The sequence below is a fragment of the Condylostylus longicornis genome, unplaced genomic scaffold, assembly GCF_029603195.1.
Source record: "Condylostylus longicornis isolate FDR11 unplaced genomic scaffold, ASM2960319v2 ptg000004l, whole genome shotgun sequence".
Classification (NCBI taxonomy): Eukaryota; Metazoa; Arthropoda; class Insecta; order Diptera; family Dolichopodidae; genus Condylostylus; species Condylostylus longicornis.
Window position 1 is genome coordinate 8,161,766 of NW_026577973.1, and position 18,142 is coordinate 8,179,907.

Consider the following 18,142-nt stretch of genomic DNA (forward strand, 5'->3'; position numbering starts at 1 on the left):
TCCTACCAAGGATGGATGGTAAATCAACTATAAATTTGTTTTTGTTTTCGGAAGAATTCATTTTGTCTAAAACTTCAGTCAGGGTTAAAGCAAAAAATAACATAAAAAAAATAAAGAAATTTTGTATTTTTGTTATAAAATTAAAAATTGTTATTCAAATACCGAATTGAGTCGTCTATGTTTTTATTATATTTTGTAGCAGAATATTAAAAACACTAAAGATGAGATTTTTCGTAACATAAGGTGTTTTGGTATTAAGAATTTTTCTATTCATGTAAAAATTGAAATTTTTTTTCGCAAAGCGCTGAGTGTTTAAAGGGCTCCTACTTACAACTATCTACACTTGCATTTAAGAAAACTTTTTTAACTCCAATTTACCGGTTAGTATCAAAAGCCTCAATTATAGTCAGTCTCTTTTAATTTGCAAGCTGAGTAATCATAAGTAAAGTAGATTTATTGTAACAGATGATTTTATTGTTTTTATTTCAAAAGTGTGAATGTTACAATTGCTTACCTTTTTAATTGCAGAAGTGCAGTTATACTTTTGTATAACAGAATTCTTGTACAATAGTTTTCATTTACAAACCAATTCCAACCATTCTTTTCGTATACAAAAAATTCAATCAACGAGATAAGTAATTTGAATTTTCGCAACCTGTTCTCGTTATAAAATAATGGGAAACTATAATTTTTCTTTATAACGTTTGATAGTTGTCAGTCAAAATTTTTTCCAAATTTTAATAAAATTATATGTCCCTGTCTAATATATTATGTGCAAATTTTTTAAATTTTGGTGAACTTAGTGTACCAATGCTCTAAAGAAATAATTGACACAGCCCCTTGAAATGTGTTGATTCACTGAAGTATGTGAATTTTGAGAGCTTTTTTTTTCAATGGAGTGTAATACAAGAGATGCAACTATGAACTTTCACTTTTAAAATATGCGAAAAATTAATTTGCTTTTAACACATGTCCAAAATTCTGCACTCAACAAAGTATTTACCGTACTTATCATGGTGTCATTTAAACAACAGAAATACCCAGAAAAAATTGAGTGAGATTCATAGGCAACTAATATTTTAGTAATTGTTTTAGTAAAAGAATAAAAATAAATATATTTAATAAGAAAATTAAAAAAAATTTAACAGGGCAGCTCATGTCATGCTTAATAGCGGACTTTTTTTTTTTTCGCAAATAGCTTGCTGATTACTTTTCGTTTGAGATGTTTTATAAAAGGGTACATAAATTGAAAAATATATTTTTTTTATTTAAATGAAAATCTGGAAAAGAGAGAGAGAAAATCTTCTGTCTGAAAATAACAAAATTTGAGAGTAAAACAAAATAATAACAAACATAAAATCGTTTTATTTTTATGTTGGCAAGAGGTTGGTGAAAAGGAGGAGACTGGTTTCATTTGCTTGTTTTTGCAGCTTGATTGTACTTGTATATTTTCTATCCAAAATAATTGTATCTAAATTTCCGAAATAACGGGAGGTTATTTTCAAGCTAAAGAATTTTTTTTTCTTTTTTAATGAATAAAGTCCACACCTCAACGATTTAATTTTTTTTTTCGTGGAAATATTTCAATATCTCTACATAAAATAAAATATGACTCTTTCTAACACAGAAAACGGGCTCAAAAGAAATTTAAATAATTTGAAAAAAATTGCATATATTTAGGCTTAATACTTCTGTGTAGACGACTTCAAAGTAATTATAATTTTATCTTAATTAGAAAACTTTATTATTGCGGTTTGTGTCTATAATATAAAATTAAGAGCGAAATAAGGTGAATAAAATACTGTAAACCAGTTAGGGTTGAACAATTTCTTTCTATTTAAGCACATTTTTATTTTGCTATGGAAAAAAAATCTGATGTGGTCAGCACATAACCGACCGCATTGTGTATTGTCTAGTTAAATGAAAGTGTTACAGAATATTATAAAAATCTCTGTTAAATACTTCTTTCCAATTTTTAGGACATTAGTAAGCTTATAGTTAACATACTTAGAAAAATGTAAATTTGGCTCTTAGTAAAGTTTCGCTTTGTGCTACCCGAATTCCCTGAAATGCTCGCCAGTTAGTTTCGGTAACAACCAGAACTCAAATATCAAATTTCAAGAAATTCCATCAATTTGTTCTGTGGATATGGTGAAAAATGTAAAATCGGCCCGCAAATCAGTTCTCGAGCCCTGATCTTTCCAAAAAATTTATATGTTCTTTGCTTTAATATGAGAAATTCATATATTAAATTTCAATGAAATCGGTTGATTATTTCTCTTTATATACACAAAAATGTATATTTGGCCCGTAGTAAACGCCCAGTTGCTGATGCCTGATTTCTTCCAAAAGTTAGGAATTTTTGCGTATGATCAAGCAAAGCTTATATATGAAATTTCAAGTAAATCGGTTGAATACTTTCTTCAAAATGGTGAAAAATGTAAAATCGGCCAGGAAATCCGTTTTCGAGCCCTGATCTTTCCAAAAAATTTATATGTTCATTGTTTTAACACGAGGAGTTCATATATTAAATTTCAATGAAATCGGTTGATTATTTCTCTTTATATACACAAAAATGTATATTTGGCCCGTAGGAAACGTCTAGTTGCCGATGCCTGATTTCTTCCAAAACATACGAATTTTTGCGGACGGTCGAGCTGAGCTTATATATAAAATTTCAAGTAAATCGGTTGAATATTTTCTTCAAAATGTTCAAAAATGTAAAACAGGCCCGCTAAAAAGTGCAGTTCCCGAGGCCTGATATATACCAAAAGTTGATCGATCCGTGCCATAGTGGAAACAAACTTACATATAAAATTTCATCAAAATCGGTTCAGCCGAACTTGAGATACACGCGTGCACACACAGACCGACAGACGGACAGACCGACAGACCGACAGACCGACAGACCGACAGGTTGCTAAAAATAGTTTATTTACACTTCCCTACTATGGAGAAGTACGTTCCCACCGAAAACTCGATATGCAAAATTTGTTGCCATCACATAACCTACCTATTGTTTACACAATACGGTCGGTAATTAATAATATACGCAACATTCATTAAATTTATTGTATAATTGAAGATGTTTCAACTCAAATATATAGGATCTTAAAAATTTATTAAGGTATTTAGATTAATTCTTTTAAGTATTTTGAGCAACATATTGAAGAGCAGTCAATTTCAAATATAGGCAACACTAATAGTATCAAGCCCTTAAGATCTTTGTTAGAATTATATAGTGTAAAAAGCAGCAATTTAACAAAGAATCTGTAATAAACTTTTTTTTTGAGTTGCTTACATAAATGACATAGACAATATAGATTTATATTAGCTATACATATTAAGAATGCTTTAAAATTTTGAACAGAGAATTAAATTTGGTAGAATATTAGCTTTCTCACAATATTGTTCATATTGCTCTTATGAATGTTATTGAAACAAGAAATAATTAGCTAAAGAGCAAAAATTTCAAAAAGATTTGAAAACTTCAAACAATTTTTTTTAAAAATATGAGTACTTTAGTAATCAACACATACATACAGATATACAAAATTTATCTATACAACGCAAAGAAAAAAATCAATCAAAGGAAAAGTTTTTAAATTTCCGTGAACATATATGATAAGTTGAAAATGTTTTGATAAATACAAAAGGCGGAATTTTTAAAAGTTTTAAGTTAAAAAAAAGCGTAAATTCACCTGCGATATTTCCAAAATTATGACATGAAATGTTAAAAAGTTTAAGAAAAAATAATTTCGAATAAGTTTTATCAGTACGATGACATACTGAAATTAAAATAGTTATTGAATAGTGTTCATCTGAATTTCAATAACAACATAACATCTTAACTCGATCATTTCAATCAGAGTTCAGAGAATCAGTGTGCCTCGGATCAATAGCAAAATGTTCAGACGGAAAGTGTATTTTTAATGTCCAATAACAATTCAAATGAAATACAAATACTAGTTGCTATAAACTCTACCAAATGATACTGTAATCGAGTTATGACAATCCGACCAAAGTCATATCACAGCCGTAATATTACTTAAATTGTCGCGGACTTTTAAATTAGAATTTGTTAGAAAGTCTGAGAAGTCTTCGAGAAAAACCTTCAAGAATATCACAACTAGTTAATAATTTTCTTTAATATTTTCTTTACTTCGTGAAATCACACATTAAATTTATTCTTCAAAATGCCACATTTATGACATACAACTTTTTTATATGGAAAAAAAGAAGAGAATTTATGAAAAGTGCATTCTTTATCAACACCTACAGCTATTTTATTTCTCTGCAACTTAAAAATATTACCTTATTCTTTTCTTCTATTTTTTTTTATATCGGAATTTGTTTTGAAATTTTTTTTTTCCATTTTATCACTTTTATAATATCTTCAACTATACAAACATTCCTTGAGGAGTTGAAAGTTTTCGAAATATAAGAACAAAGTAAAAGAAGAATTTTTTTTTTATGTTTCCCCAAGAGTTGAACTATTGGAAAACTTAAATTGAAAATCTATACAACAATACCTAGATTGTTTATATTCACTTAACTTAAGAGTTTTGCATGTTTTTTTTAAGTGATGATGTTGGCATTTATAACGATTATTGTTTGGAAACATTTAAAAATAAAAGTTAACGTAAGTTTATGATTACCTGAGTGTATAGTATGAGTGTGACTGCTTTTTCTTTTTGAATTCAAAATAATATTGTATTGGTTTCAGAATTGCGACTTTATTGTTTATTATTAAAAGTACAAGATGAGAATATGTACGCCATTTTTTCTTCCATATTTATACTTCCACCAAAGTGCTCATGCTTGTTGTAAGTGGAGGTGTGTATAGAATTATTGATTGACAATTAAATAAATCCGGAAAAGAAGTTTGAGTGTGTCTGAATTCCAATTTAATATTCAAAAAAATTGCGTTTCGATAACTAAATTTTAAAGTTTAGATTTTTTTTTAGAAGTGCGAGCTAAGTTCTGTAATTTAAATGTGGATCAAATTTAAACTCGATTCAAATTCACATACCTGTGAATATGGACTATTAAATCACCTGTGAATTTAAGTTACCAAACCTGACCCGATTACATATTTTATCATTAATCAGTTTCATTTTGGCTCCCAATTTATTAATAATTGAGCTGGTCCGCAAATTGCCGCGGTTACCTGTTGCAATTTCTCTATAAAAACACAAATTCTTTATTATTATTAGAGAATGAGTGGACTCTGGCTTTTGAGATGTATACAACGTTCAAAAAATCTCAAAAGCTCTGTTGAAATTTGGCTTAAAAGCAAAATCGGTAAGTTATTCATGAAATTTTTTTTCAATTAGATCAAAAAATAGATTTGGACCAAAGCTTTACTTACATTTCAATAATATTTGAATGTAAGTAAAAATTTTACCAAACCAATTTTTATCCTTACCAATATTTTAAATTCAAAATTTAAATTCTATTTGGACGGCGATTCTCCAAATTTCACTTATATAACATAAAAACTTTTTAGAATTCAAATTTTTCTAACTCTTAACAATGTTCTTATCTCTAAGAAAAAGTAAAATTCAAATTTTCAATTTTCTTGAAAATTAAAAATTTAAAAAAAAATCCAAATAAAATTTACAGTGTTACAAAAACGAAAAAAAAAATGAAAAGATATCTGCTGATTTCCTGAAAAACCTTTCAATTGAAAACAGAAAAATTTCATTCAAGTGTGCCAGACCTTGAAATTTTGTTGTTAAAATTGTATAAATGGAAATTGAAAAAGAACAGATGTGTTCAAAAATTATTTTTTATTGTTATTGCAACAACTTTTAAGGCCATAATTTTGTTTAGAAGGTCAATGAAAAGAAAAATTTTAGAAATTAAAATTAAATGAAAATAAAAGGATAATAAATGCGCCTTAAAATTGTTGTATTTTTGGAATAATTTTGGTAAATTTATATTTTTTATCTAACCCACAAAGTTTTGTAAAAGTAAACATACTTGTATATTTTATTGTTATATAAAATTTTTAATTTTAATTTAATTTGTTCAATTTGCGGTAGAAAAATAACAAAAATTGAAATGTCCTTATTGGAAGTAAGAGAAACGCTAAGTTCAATTATATTTTGCTTCGTCTGGAAGGTGTTCTTGATTCAATTATAACACGCAGTTAACACTGTTCTACTAATAACCCCTTAATTATACCCTTACGATAAATTTGCCTTTCGTTTGTAACGCTAAGAAATAATAGACTCTATAGTGTATGTTTTCCAAGTGAATGTCCAAATCCGTCCCAGCGATAACTCAAAAACTAATTGAGATAAATTCACTAAAATTTTTAACACATGATTTATTACAGAAAATGGCAAAACCGTATTTAAATTGGATATGATCGAGGTGCTGGTTCGAGTAACTGCCATGAAACTTCAATATTTATTTGGCCATATTTTCATTAAACTCTTTGTTTGGCAATTAAACTCATTTATTTGGCCACCATTTTCATTAAACTCTTATAGACTGTATGGGTATATATGGTAACTATCATATATGTATAAACAAGCAAATGTGGTTGTATGAAACTATATGTCAATTATCTCCGACATTTAAAATCATTTACTCGTACGGGTATCACAGAGTTGACACGGAGATTATATAAGTAGCTATATGTCTGTTTATTTGCAATAACAGTTGTTACTGTAAAATTAGTCTTAGAATTAAGTAACAAATCAAACGCTTTAGTTAAATCTAAATGTTAGTTTAAAAATCCTTATTTATCTATTTAAATAAAACCTTAAGATTTGAGAAATTTTCAAAATACAATATTAAAAAGTAAACGTAAACGTCTCACTTGCAGGAAATTTTTTAACTAAATTAAAATTTCGTTCCCGAATTCTTATTGCATGTAATGTAATTGATTTTATTTTATATTTTCCACGACTTTAATAAATTAATTATATACTTTAAAATAACCCCCAGTTGCTAAATTTTATTCCGTCTTTATATAGGAATAAAATTAATTTTCTTATTACATATATACATTGTGATCATCTATATCTCTGAAATTTTTTTTTCCTATAACCAATCTTTAGCTCTATCAATTTAAAATTTATTTTATTACTAACCAATTTAATACTAATTGTCTATTAAATGAAAGAAATTTAAGAAAAAGAGAATTTGAAGTATAAAATACATGGTGTAGATGTAGAGGAACTTGAACTTGTGTTGGATCTAATTGTAGAATGAAAATTACAACGAAATTCGCTTTAAATATAAAATTTTTTTTTCTCTTCTAATTACACACGCAAATATACGGCGTCTTCCAAGCATAAATGTACACTCAAATATCTAGTATTTTAAATGTGGAGTAAATTAAATGAGAATAATAGAGAACTAAGATAAATTTAAGAGTATATAAGTATTATAATTAATAATATTTTCTAGTTGAATGAATTTCACATCAATTTTTCAAAAATGATTGTCTAATTCAATTTGGAATCTAAGTTAATCTTTAAGAAAATTTTCACTTTATTCTTTAATATTTTCATTAAAAATTTTTAAAGTTAAAACCGTCTGACATCAGAAATTTTTATATATATGAATTTTGATTTTTAAAGAACCGCGCACGTACATACTTTTACTTAAACATTGAAAAATCTTAACTATCTCAATATCACTATTTAATTATGAAGTGCAATAAAGTTACGAAAATATTTAATTGATAATTTCTTCTTTCGTTATATGGGAAATTGCTATATAAAAAAAAAAATTATAATTTATTATCCTTGATATAATTATTATTATTATATAGAAATTTTATTAATTTATTTCTATCTTGTTCTTCCATTTACTCATTTTTTCTATATACCTTTTCTATATAAAGATTGGTAAATGCTAAGGTGGTTCGTCCTTGTACACTTGTTTTATCTGATTGGGAAAAAATTTCAACGAAATCATTAAAAGCAACTGTAACAATATTACATCGTATTGCTTATGGAAGTCATTGTCCAGCCATGTTATATCAGGTAAATTGAAATAAAAAGGAAAAATTTAAAGAATCAAAATAAAATAAGAAACATTTAAAGATTTTTTTGTATATAAAAACCATTTTTATAGTTAATTGCACTTAAGAAGAAACTCATTATTTTAATTGCAAAACGAAAACAAACAAAGAAAAAAATCGAAATTTTCTTTTAAACACATCAGAGAATGTGTATAAAAGTTATTTATAAATGAAAATGACTCTCAGTCTCAGTTTTAAAAGAAAATAAAAAATTTTGTGTGAAAAGAAAGAATATAAATTTCTCTTCTGTCACAATCGTTTAAAATTTAATTTATCAAAGTCCTTAACAAAACAGTAAAGAAAAATTACTGAAGAATAGTGTATTTTCTTAAGAATTAACTTCATTTCACTAACACATTTACAATACAATTAAATTTAAAAAAAAAAAAAAAACAATTTTATTTTCTTTAAAATTAGTGTAATTTCGAATAACATTTTAAGCAACAACAATGTATAAATAATTTAATTAAAAATTGCATACTTTTAGGCAAGTTTATTTAGAATATTTCAAAGAGTTTTTGATGCCCCAAGAGAACAACATCATGAAGAATTAAGACGTTTAGCAATCTATGTTATTCGAAAATTTGTTGAAACAGCTCCAAAAAATCCAAAAATTTATGCCGAATTACTATTTTATAAATCGATAAGGGAGGCAAATGAATTAGAAACTGGTTATTGTGATGTTTATGAAGCGTAAATTTAAAATTAAAACTCTTATTACATATTATGTTTAATTTTAAATTTTTTAAATTATTTTAGCGGTACTAAAGGTACTTGGACTCAAGAACAAGAAGAAGAACTTAGGATTCTATTTGAAGAAAATCAAAGAAATCCAGAAACAGATAAAGGTATATATATATATTTATTGTATTAATTAATTTGTGAGTATAAAAAGCTTACAATAATAATGTTGAGATTTTTTATATTTTTAAAATTATTTCTAATATAACAATTTGATGTTATGACATTTGAAATTGAGAACAAATTCGATTCAAAAACTCTTAGTTTATAGTTTTTCATGAAACGTGAGAAGAACTGCAATATGCTATTTTATTCAAAAAAAATATTGTATGACTCTTGTATATTGTATTATCTGATTGAGGTCAACAAACTGTCTAATAAATAGCAATTATTTTATGAGAAACTCAACATTTATAGTGCCATTTTACTTAAAAAATTTTAGAGTATTACGTTTTTCTTATGAAAATACACAAAATTCTGAGTACCCGAAATTCCGGAAAATATGAAATTCATTAGAAATTCTATTAGTCAATTGAGTTGCACAAATCAAAGATTTTATTAATTTTCATAGCAAATTTTTGATTAGCTATAAATTTTTCTTAATAAACGTTTTGATTAACAAATTAATATTAGAAAAGTTTACAATATTGAAGCACATAAAGCCGTTTTATGTGATCAATAATATATATACAATAAGATGCGACTTAAATATTAATTTAATGGAAATTTTTTCATACAACTGGAGAACAGATGGATGACGTAATCAAAGGAACGAGTTAAAGGCAGAAAAATTAAAAAATTTTTCTCCTCACACTGGACTCAAACCAATGACCTACCGCTTTTTAGGCGGACGCTCTACCAACTGAGCTACAGAGGCATGAAAAAATCGCCGACGAAATATTCTTCACATTGCTTTATACTGGTAATCCACATGATTACTAAGGATTGTTGACATTGAGATGCTACATGCAATCTCCTAATTGAAACACACAATCACAAGAACATATGTATATAAATAGATATTGTGCGTATTACACTAATATACTGAATTACTAATACAACGTATTAGTTTTAATTAGTAAGTAATGTGCCTATTACACTAATAAAATTAACTTGATGGAAATTTCTTCATACAACTGCAGAATACAGATGCCGCTTAAACCTCAAATTTTCTGGCTCTTATTTAATATTACTAATAATATTTATAAAAAATTTTACAAAAAATTTTTAATAATTTTGCAGAAAGAAAAAAAGCAAAACTACTTTATTTCCATAAAAGGTTGTCAGAAAAAAAAGTTATTTTTCAAAAATCGGTTATTTTTTTTGCTTTAATAAATCCTTATGGTATTTTACGGCTGGTTGAATTTAATAAGGATATTAAATTATTTTTTTGTCTTTATAAGATTTTTTCTATCAAATGCTAATTTTTCTATAAAGGTATTGAAATTTATTTCTATACGTTTTCATATTGTAACTGTATTATCGTTAAAATCAAAAAAGTTTTTCCACTTATTAGAACTTTCAATAATAAAATCTTTTGTGAAAAGACGGCAAAAAAAAAAAATAATATTTTCCTTTGTAATGCTTTAATGATTTTCCAATCGAAATTGTACAAAAACAAAAATCAAAACCCTAAAACAAAAAAAAACTGTTATACGTGTAACTTCCTTCTGAATATGATTAATATTCCATTATTATTCTTTGTACAGAATTGACAATTTATCTTTGTTAATTTAGAAAACCAAATCCTGTAAAAAATCAAAAAACAAAAAAAAAAAAAACAGAAAATGAAAACAAAAATCCTTTATTTTTTCCTTTGATTTTTTCTTCCTGAATTAATAATTTATCATTTTTATTCCATACAAATGACTTGTAATAAGAAATCCTTTCACTATACATTTGATGCCTATGAATTTTTCATTTTATTTATCATCAATATCATCAGTTTATATATTGATTATATAATGACATGTATATATATTTTGTGTGCCGAAAAAAAAAATGAGATTTGTGAAAATATAAAAGCGAAAATATTGTAAATCTGGACAACCAATTATCATTTAAAAATCCTTTGTATTTTAACAGAATAAACAGAGAGTAACTGATTGCGTTTTTATTTTTATATTTTTTAAAGCGCGTTATTAAGTACAAAGGATACTTAAATTCTCATCATTTTTCCTCCTACTCTCTTTAATTTTCCCATCTTTTTTTCTCTATCTCTTCTCTTCTTTGGAATTATTTTACTACTCTACGTTTTACTGTTTTTATATCCTTTATTTAAGAAAAAAAAATAACACAGTAATTTATTAAAAGTGCCATCAGTAGAGTGGCTGTCGTAGAATAAATAAAAACAATTTTGTACAATACATTTATGTACATGAACAGTCGGATCTCTCTCAATGAATTGACCGACATCTATTCAATATTCGTCATGTGTAGAATAATTACAATTTATGCAGCATATAGGTATGTAAAATTGAAAACAAATTTATAATTTTCAAACCATTTAATTATAAGTACAAAGTAGCTCTTGTTTTAGAAAAACTAGTGCTTGTTTACGGTTTCTATGGCAGAAAAAGAAGTCCAGTACACCTGTAGAATTTTTAAAGCGAAAATTTCGTGTTAAAGAAGCTAGAATTATCAAAATTACATGAAAATTGTTTGTGATATAAAAAATTGCAATAATTTTATTCTCATAAATGCAACATAACAGTTCGAGAATTTGTTGTCTTACGTTCTTGTTATAGGGGTTTGACTGTACACACACATTTTGTATGTACATTTAATATATATGTAAAAATCGCATAAATCCATTAAAATATTTCGAATTATTTAATGATTTATTTGAGTCAGTGTACTAAAATTGAGCAATAAAAACGTTTTATCAAATTGTCACTTGGAGAATTTTCTAAAGTATTTTTTTGTTTCCATATTATAAATATGTATGTAGGAATTTATATGTATATTTTGTGCATTTTTATTTTTTTTTTAATAAAATGAAAATAAGTCTAGTGTTAGATTTTTTCGACTGCAAAAATTTATTTTATCATTTAAAATGTAATTTTATATTGATGGAAATTTTTGAAAATCATTTGAAAATCGGCAAAATAAATTCTGTCCAAAGTCCAAATGATTAATGATGATTTTTTTTTTTTTGGAAAATGAAGTATTCTGTTCTTACTTTATTAATTGAAATTTTTTAAATGAAAAATTTTCTAGTTTAGTGACATGATAAAAATTTTTAAATGGATCAGATAATTTAAAGTAAACGTTAATAAAATAAATGAATTTAGAATCTTAAACCTGAAATCTTCAAGTTAATTATAATTTTATCATACTAGAATTTTAATTGCTTTACATAAAAATTCACTCATTTTGTGTTGGTTGCATTACTTGACATGATTAAATCACTTGAAAATTAAATTCGAAATTTGCATTTTTATACTGGAAATCCAAAAACTTTTCAGTAATAGCCCATCACCTCAACTGATGCAATTTACAGAATATGTGTGCGATTATGTTAATACAAATATTGTACAGTCGTGGAATGAATTGACCGATATCTATTCAATATCGGTCAAGTCTATAATAAACACAGTATAAATTTGAAAATTTGATATATGTAGGTAATAAATGTTTGTATATAATGACATACTATAAAAGACAATACTCCCTCGTTGAGACATGGGACTGTAAACAATTTTGCAAAATTCCTGAATGTTGTGTGTTTCTGAAATGCTCCTCCATTTTCTCTAATAAGAAATGTAGTGCCAACGTTTAGTAAACAATAATCAGAAGGAGTTAGTTGATTTTCAGACTCTATTTAATTTAATCAGAATAATGGATAGTTATGAACTATTTTAATATTTGATCTTATCTTTTCGTTTCATTTTTTTTTCATTTTAATTATTTTACTATTTTTAAATTATGTCTGGATGCCAGTAAGTCTACTAAAATTTCTTTCTTTTAAAATAACTTTTATGTCCTTCACATAAAACAACTTCAAATCTAAATATTTACTTATAAATTTTACTTTTTATTTCTTTTCATTTTGATTCATTCTCTTTAAACTAAATATATACGAACAATAAATATAACAGATGTGATTGATTGGATTTTGGACAATTTAATTGACAAGAATCGTACTCGTCGTGGTGTTCTTAAAAAACTTAAAGAAATGGGTTTGATGTTTAAAGCACCGACGAAAAAATCAACATCTGCTGCTAATAAAAATCTATGGCGGCATGAGGAAGATGAACAATTGAGACAACTATATGATGAACATAGACTTGATGAAAGTAAGTATAATACTTTTTAATTTTTGTATCAGAATAGATTCTATAGGGTAATATTTCTATAGTATGGATAAAATAGATTTATTGAATGTTAAGGTAATAGATAAAAGATATAAAAGAAAGGAAGATGGAAGAAGTTAAAATAAATAGAAAAACTTTTTCATTGTTCCATTAAATTCCCTAATGATTAAATTTCCTAGTTTCGTTTTTTTTAGGCGCTTTCTACTTTTTGGATTTTTTTATTTTATTTTTTAGTAAACTTTCGTTTCTTTTTCAATTCTATTGAGCTCAATTCAACCATTTTTTTACAAAAACGAAACAAAAATAAACAAAGTCAAAATCATTTTCAAAAGAAAAGAATTGTTAAATTACTAGACGAAAGTGCAAATAATGATTTATTTTCAAAAGAAAATAGAGAGAACCCCTAACTTTAACTGATATTTTCCAAAAATTTAATACTTTAAAGTTAAGAGCAACTGCATAGAAATAATTTAAGTAAAATATTATTAAATATTTAATTTAACAAAAACAAAAATGTTTTTTAACTTTGATTTTACCTTTATATTAAGAATGCCTTTACAAAATCGTCGAAGTAATGGGTAATACACGTCCACAACGTGCTATTGTAAAACGAATGATTGAACTTCATTTAATTGCGGATAAATCAGAAATTTTACCATCAAAACGCAACAAAGCTAAACGAAATTCATATTCAGATAGTTCAGATGATTCTGATTCAGATGATTGGTTATCAGCAAGAGAGAAAATTCGTCAAAATCTTAAGAAAATAAAGAAACAAATTGTTCGTAAAGAAATTAAAAATCCTCTCGATATTGAAACTCTTAAAGCAAATATAATTGAATTGGATGAAAAATTTAAGCAAGGCTTAACATGGCTAATTGAATCTCTTGAAGAAGCACGTGATGAAATGGAACTAGAAGGAAACGTACAAAATGAGGATATTGATGTGCCACTTTTTCCTATAACTGAAATACAAATTCTCTCAATTGAAAATGAAAATTTCCAAAAAATTCTTACAACATTGAGTATGAAACCACCCCAAGAAGAAGTCTCAACATATTGGAGGATTCCAAGCACATTTGTTTCTGGTGATTTAAAACTTCGTATCAAAGCTTTAAAAGGGGAACCTATTGAAGAAAATGATATAGTTTATGAAGAAATAGTAAGAAATTTGTTTAAATAATGAATTTTTTTTTAAATAAAAAAACTAAACCTTAATTTATTTCTAGATTGAATATATATCAGAAGAAGAACAAGGAGGCGAAGAAACAGGCAATATGTCTAAGAAGAAGAAAAAACCAAAAGATAAGCAAAATAAAAAACAAGCAAAACTTTTTGATAAGCTTTTAAGAAAACCAAAACCACAAAAAGTTCGCAAAATTAAGAAAAACCCACTTGATATAGCAGGAGTACGCGCCTTATTATTTCAAATTGATGATAAGTTCAACGAAGCTGTTGAGTGGTTAGCAGAAAGTTTATCAGATGCAGCAGAAGATAATGAAGATATAAATAATGAAGAAGACGGAATACCACTTTTACCACTTATTGAAATACAAAAGGACGCCATGGAAGATGATAATTTTAAAAAATTACTCATTGCATTGGGAATTCAACCACCAATTCAAGAAATCGAAACATATTGGAGAATTCCAACTTATTTAAAAGAAATGGACTTAAAGAAACGAGTTCAAATTCTACGTGGGCAAGAAGTTCAGGGTGAAGCTGATTCCGATCATGAATCAGAACAAGTAAATAAGTGAAATCGATTTGTATTTGTACAATAGTTTTTCATATTTGTTATTCTTTCTAATAATTTTTTAAGGAAATTGTTGAAAAGGATGAAATGGATTTCGATGCAGAAAATTCTCATGATGATGATGACTTTTTCGATAATTATATAAAAAATAGACGTGACAAAATGCATAGTTTAGTTTATAATCGAAGCGATAATGAAGAAGAAATTCGAAAACCATTGAAGAAAAAGCAAGCACAAAAGAAGCCCAAATCTGAAGCAAATAAAAAAGATGATAAGAAATTAAAACCAAAATCAAAAAAATCAATGGAAGACAATATAACAAAACCGTCGATAGGAGAACAACGTAAAAGTGGAAAACTAAATTTGGATGATATGGTATTATCCGTTGAAGAAAACCCCGATATTGATTTCGACTCAGAGAATTTACGTTTACGTTTAGCTGAATTATCGGATGATTCAGCTGAGGAGCAATTCGAAACAACTAAGTTGATTCCCAAGAAGAAAAAATTGAATTTAATTGCAAGTGATGATGATGATGAAAATGGTAAGACTATCATTTTTTTCACAAATTAATTTAAAATTTGAAAATTACAATTCTTAAAAAAATTTTTGCAATATTTTCATTATTTAAGATCAAACGTTAACAAGAACTAACAGGAATTTGGAAAATGAATCAATTGAAGAAGCATCAGTCAAAACAAATCACAATCGTCGAAGAATTATTATTGATTCGGATTCCGATTTATCTGATAATGAAGTAACAACTAAAACAAAATTCAATGTTGAAAGACAAATTGATGGTGATAATGACGGCAGTAATATTAATGAAAAAGCCAATCAAACACAAGAATCCACAGTTTTAAATGAAAATGATTCAGATATGGATGAAAATTCAATGATATTGAAATGGAACGATGATAATGCTAAACAAATAGATAGTGAAAAAAATAATAAAAATGAAAATATTACGAAAGAAATATCATTCTCAACATCTACTAATGATAAACTTTCAAATGTAATTTCAATGGATGATATTGAAAAGAACAATATTTCTGGTCAAAACATTAAATTAAATATTCTAAAAGAGTCTTTAACCGATCACAATAATATCATCGATATAATAAGTTCCGTATCAGAAACATATAATGGTGTTGATATTAGTACAAAAGAATGCACACAAATATTACTTAAATCACCATCACCTTCAAAAGCATTTGAAATTAACCAAAAACCTGGACAGAACATTGATGATATTGAAAATGGAGGCGCTAGTATTAATAACAATAGTGAAAGAATCAACGAAACCAATGATATTGTTGATAATAATGATGATGGTATTAAAATTATTGAAAAAAGGAAACTTGAAAATAATTTGTCGTCTGATGATGAAGATATTATTGTGAAACGTAGAAAAATTGATAGAAAAAATGATAATGATAGTGATGATGAAAATATTGATAATATTGAAATTGATGAAAGTAAAAAGAATCAACAAAGCCAACGCCGTCGTATAGCTGCCATAGTTGATGATGATGGTGATGATGATGATAATGAATAATATTTTAAAATATACATAAATGTATCTTTTATAGTAAACTAACAATTTTACATATAACCTAGTAGAATAGCTTAAATACAGATTGATTATAATTGCAGCATCAAAAATCAACAATAACAACACTTTGACTAAAAATTCTCCTTCATCACTTTTTTAAAATACCGTTCGTGTATTCACGGAACTAAAGGAATGCCATAATAAAATAATAATCTCATTTTTTTTTTTTTGTAGAAAATTGATTAGATTGATTTTTCAACATGAATAGTTTTATACCAGTGAAATGTGCAAAAATGTCTATCTATTGAAAATACTAAAAAAAAAGCAACAACAACTTGGCTAACACTCTTATCATCTCTTATTTCAATCATTTCGGTTGAAGAAAATCTAATTTGCATTTTAATTTATTCATTTTTTTTACGTTTTTTCCTTTTTTTTTATTTCTAGTGTATTGTGAATTTTCTCTTTTCCTTAGAATATTTTTTGAATATTTTATGATTTTGTTTTTCTTTCTTTCTTTTTGTAATTTATGTTTATTTTGAAGTCAATAAAGGATAACAATTTTCTTTAATTGGATATAAAATTTAAAATTTGTGATTTTTTATTTAAAATTAACTTTAAAATGATTTCTAAAATATTAAAATTGCTTTCAGTTCCTCAGTGCGATAACTAGTTTTAAAACTAAACTTTCCCAATATTTCTTAGTTCCGAGTTAAAACAAACTTTAAAATAGTTTCTTTGGAAAAATTTAAAGGGGTTTATTAGTTAGTAAATTATTGAAAATTATAGCCTGATGCTTTTATAGACCCCTATGATTTAATTTGTGATATGAATTTTAATAATATCAGCTACTTTAATTATTTTAACTCCTTCAATGGTAAATTCACTTCTTTATTAATCATGAATTACCTATTTTCATTCAGTGCTACATTACACAAAAAAATTTTTTTACTAATTTAAACTTTTAACAAATAAGACTATCCCGTTTGGAATATTTATTTAATAAGCTGTAAAAGAAATAGTAGTTGAAATTTTAGTAAAATTCAATATTTCGCTGGTTGTTCAGAAAAATTTCCAGATTTTAATGTCGAAATTGGTATTATAATAGAAAAATCTTTCTTAGAAAATCAGAGATTTTTAGAATATAACAATTTCAATGTATATAAGCCTATTTTAATCTAGTTTTAAATGGTACTAAATTAGTAAATTACATTTTACTAATGAAATATTCAAAAATTGTTATTGATAATAGTATCTTTCATACCCGTAGGAGCGAATGTTCGAAAAGTGTTGTAAATCGACCACTATATTATAAATTTACCAAATATGTTTTTAATAACCATTGAATTCTGAATAGATTGAACTATAAGTTCTTTTAGTACCTGTCCTACAAATTTAAAAATGTTATTGTTGTATAAACTTCGCTTAAATGTTAGTAGTGAATCTATCAGTCAAATGCCTCATAACTCTTGAAAAACTTTCGTATGACCCGATCGACCCCATGTTTTCTTGTTCAAACAAAATAATGCGAATATTCTTCATAGTCTTGAGTGTTTTATGAAAACATTTTTTATGTATATTCAAAATCATTACGAATTCGCCTCCTTTTTGCATTCATTAATTTCAATATATAAATATAAAGGTACTTGTTAAATTATAAAATGTAAAACTCGTCTCACAATGTGCAAAATTTTTTACAAACACTTTTATCATTTAGAAATTTGAAAGAA

At 26.0% G+C, this 18,142-nt stretch overlaps 1 protein-coding gene and 1 non-coding gene across 2 annotated transcripts in view; one reads left to right on the forward strand and one right to left on the reverse strand.

Moving 5' to 3' along the window:
* Positions 1–16,572, forward strand: part of LOC129612798 (MATH and LRR domain-containing protein PFE0570w-like) — a 50,893-nt gene extending 34,321 nt beyond the window's left edge. Inside the window, exons 5-13 of the mRNA XM_055526578.1 lie at positions 7,865–8,006; positions 8,532–8,737; positions 8,804–8,892; positions 12,886–13,083; positions 13,650–14,263; positions 14,331–14,849; positions 14,924–15,401; positions 15,490–16,191; positions 16,514–16,572. Coding sequence (XP_055382553.1) covers positions 7,865–8,006; positions 8,532–8,737; positions 8,804–8,892; positions 12,886–13,083; positions 13,650–14,263; positions 14,331–14,849; positions 14,924–15,401; positions 15,490–16,191; positions 16,514–16,572 — 3,007 coding nt within the window. The remainder of the gene's footprint in view (positions 1–7,864; positions 8,007–8,531; positions 8,738–8,803; positions 8,893–12,885; positions 13,084–13,649; positions 14,264–14,330; positions 14,850–14,923; positions 15,402–15,489; positions 16,192–16,513) is intronic.
* On the reverse strand, positions 9,590–9,662 carry Trnaf-aaa (transfer RNA phenylalanine (anticodon AAA)). The gene has a single exon. It is a non-coding gene; the product is annotated as a tRNA-Phe (tRNA).
* Positions 16,573–18,142: the final 1,570 nt, after the last annotated feature.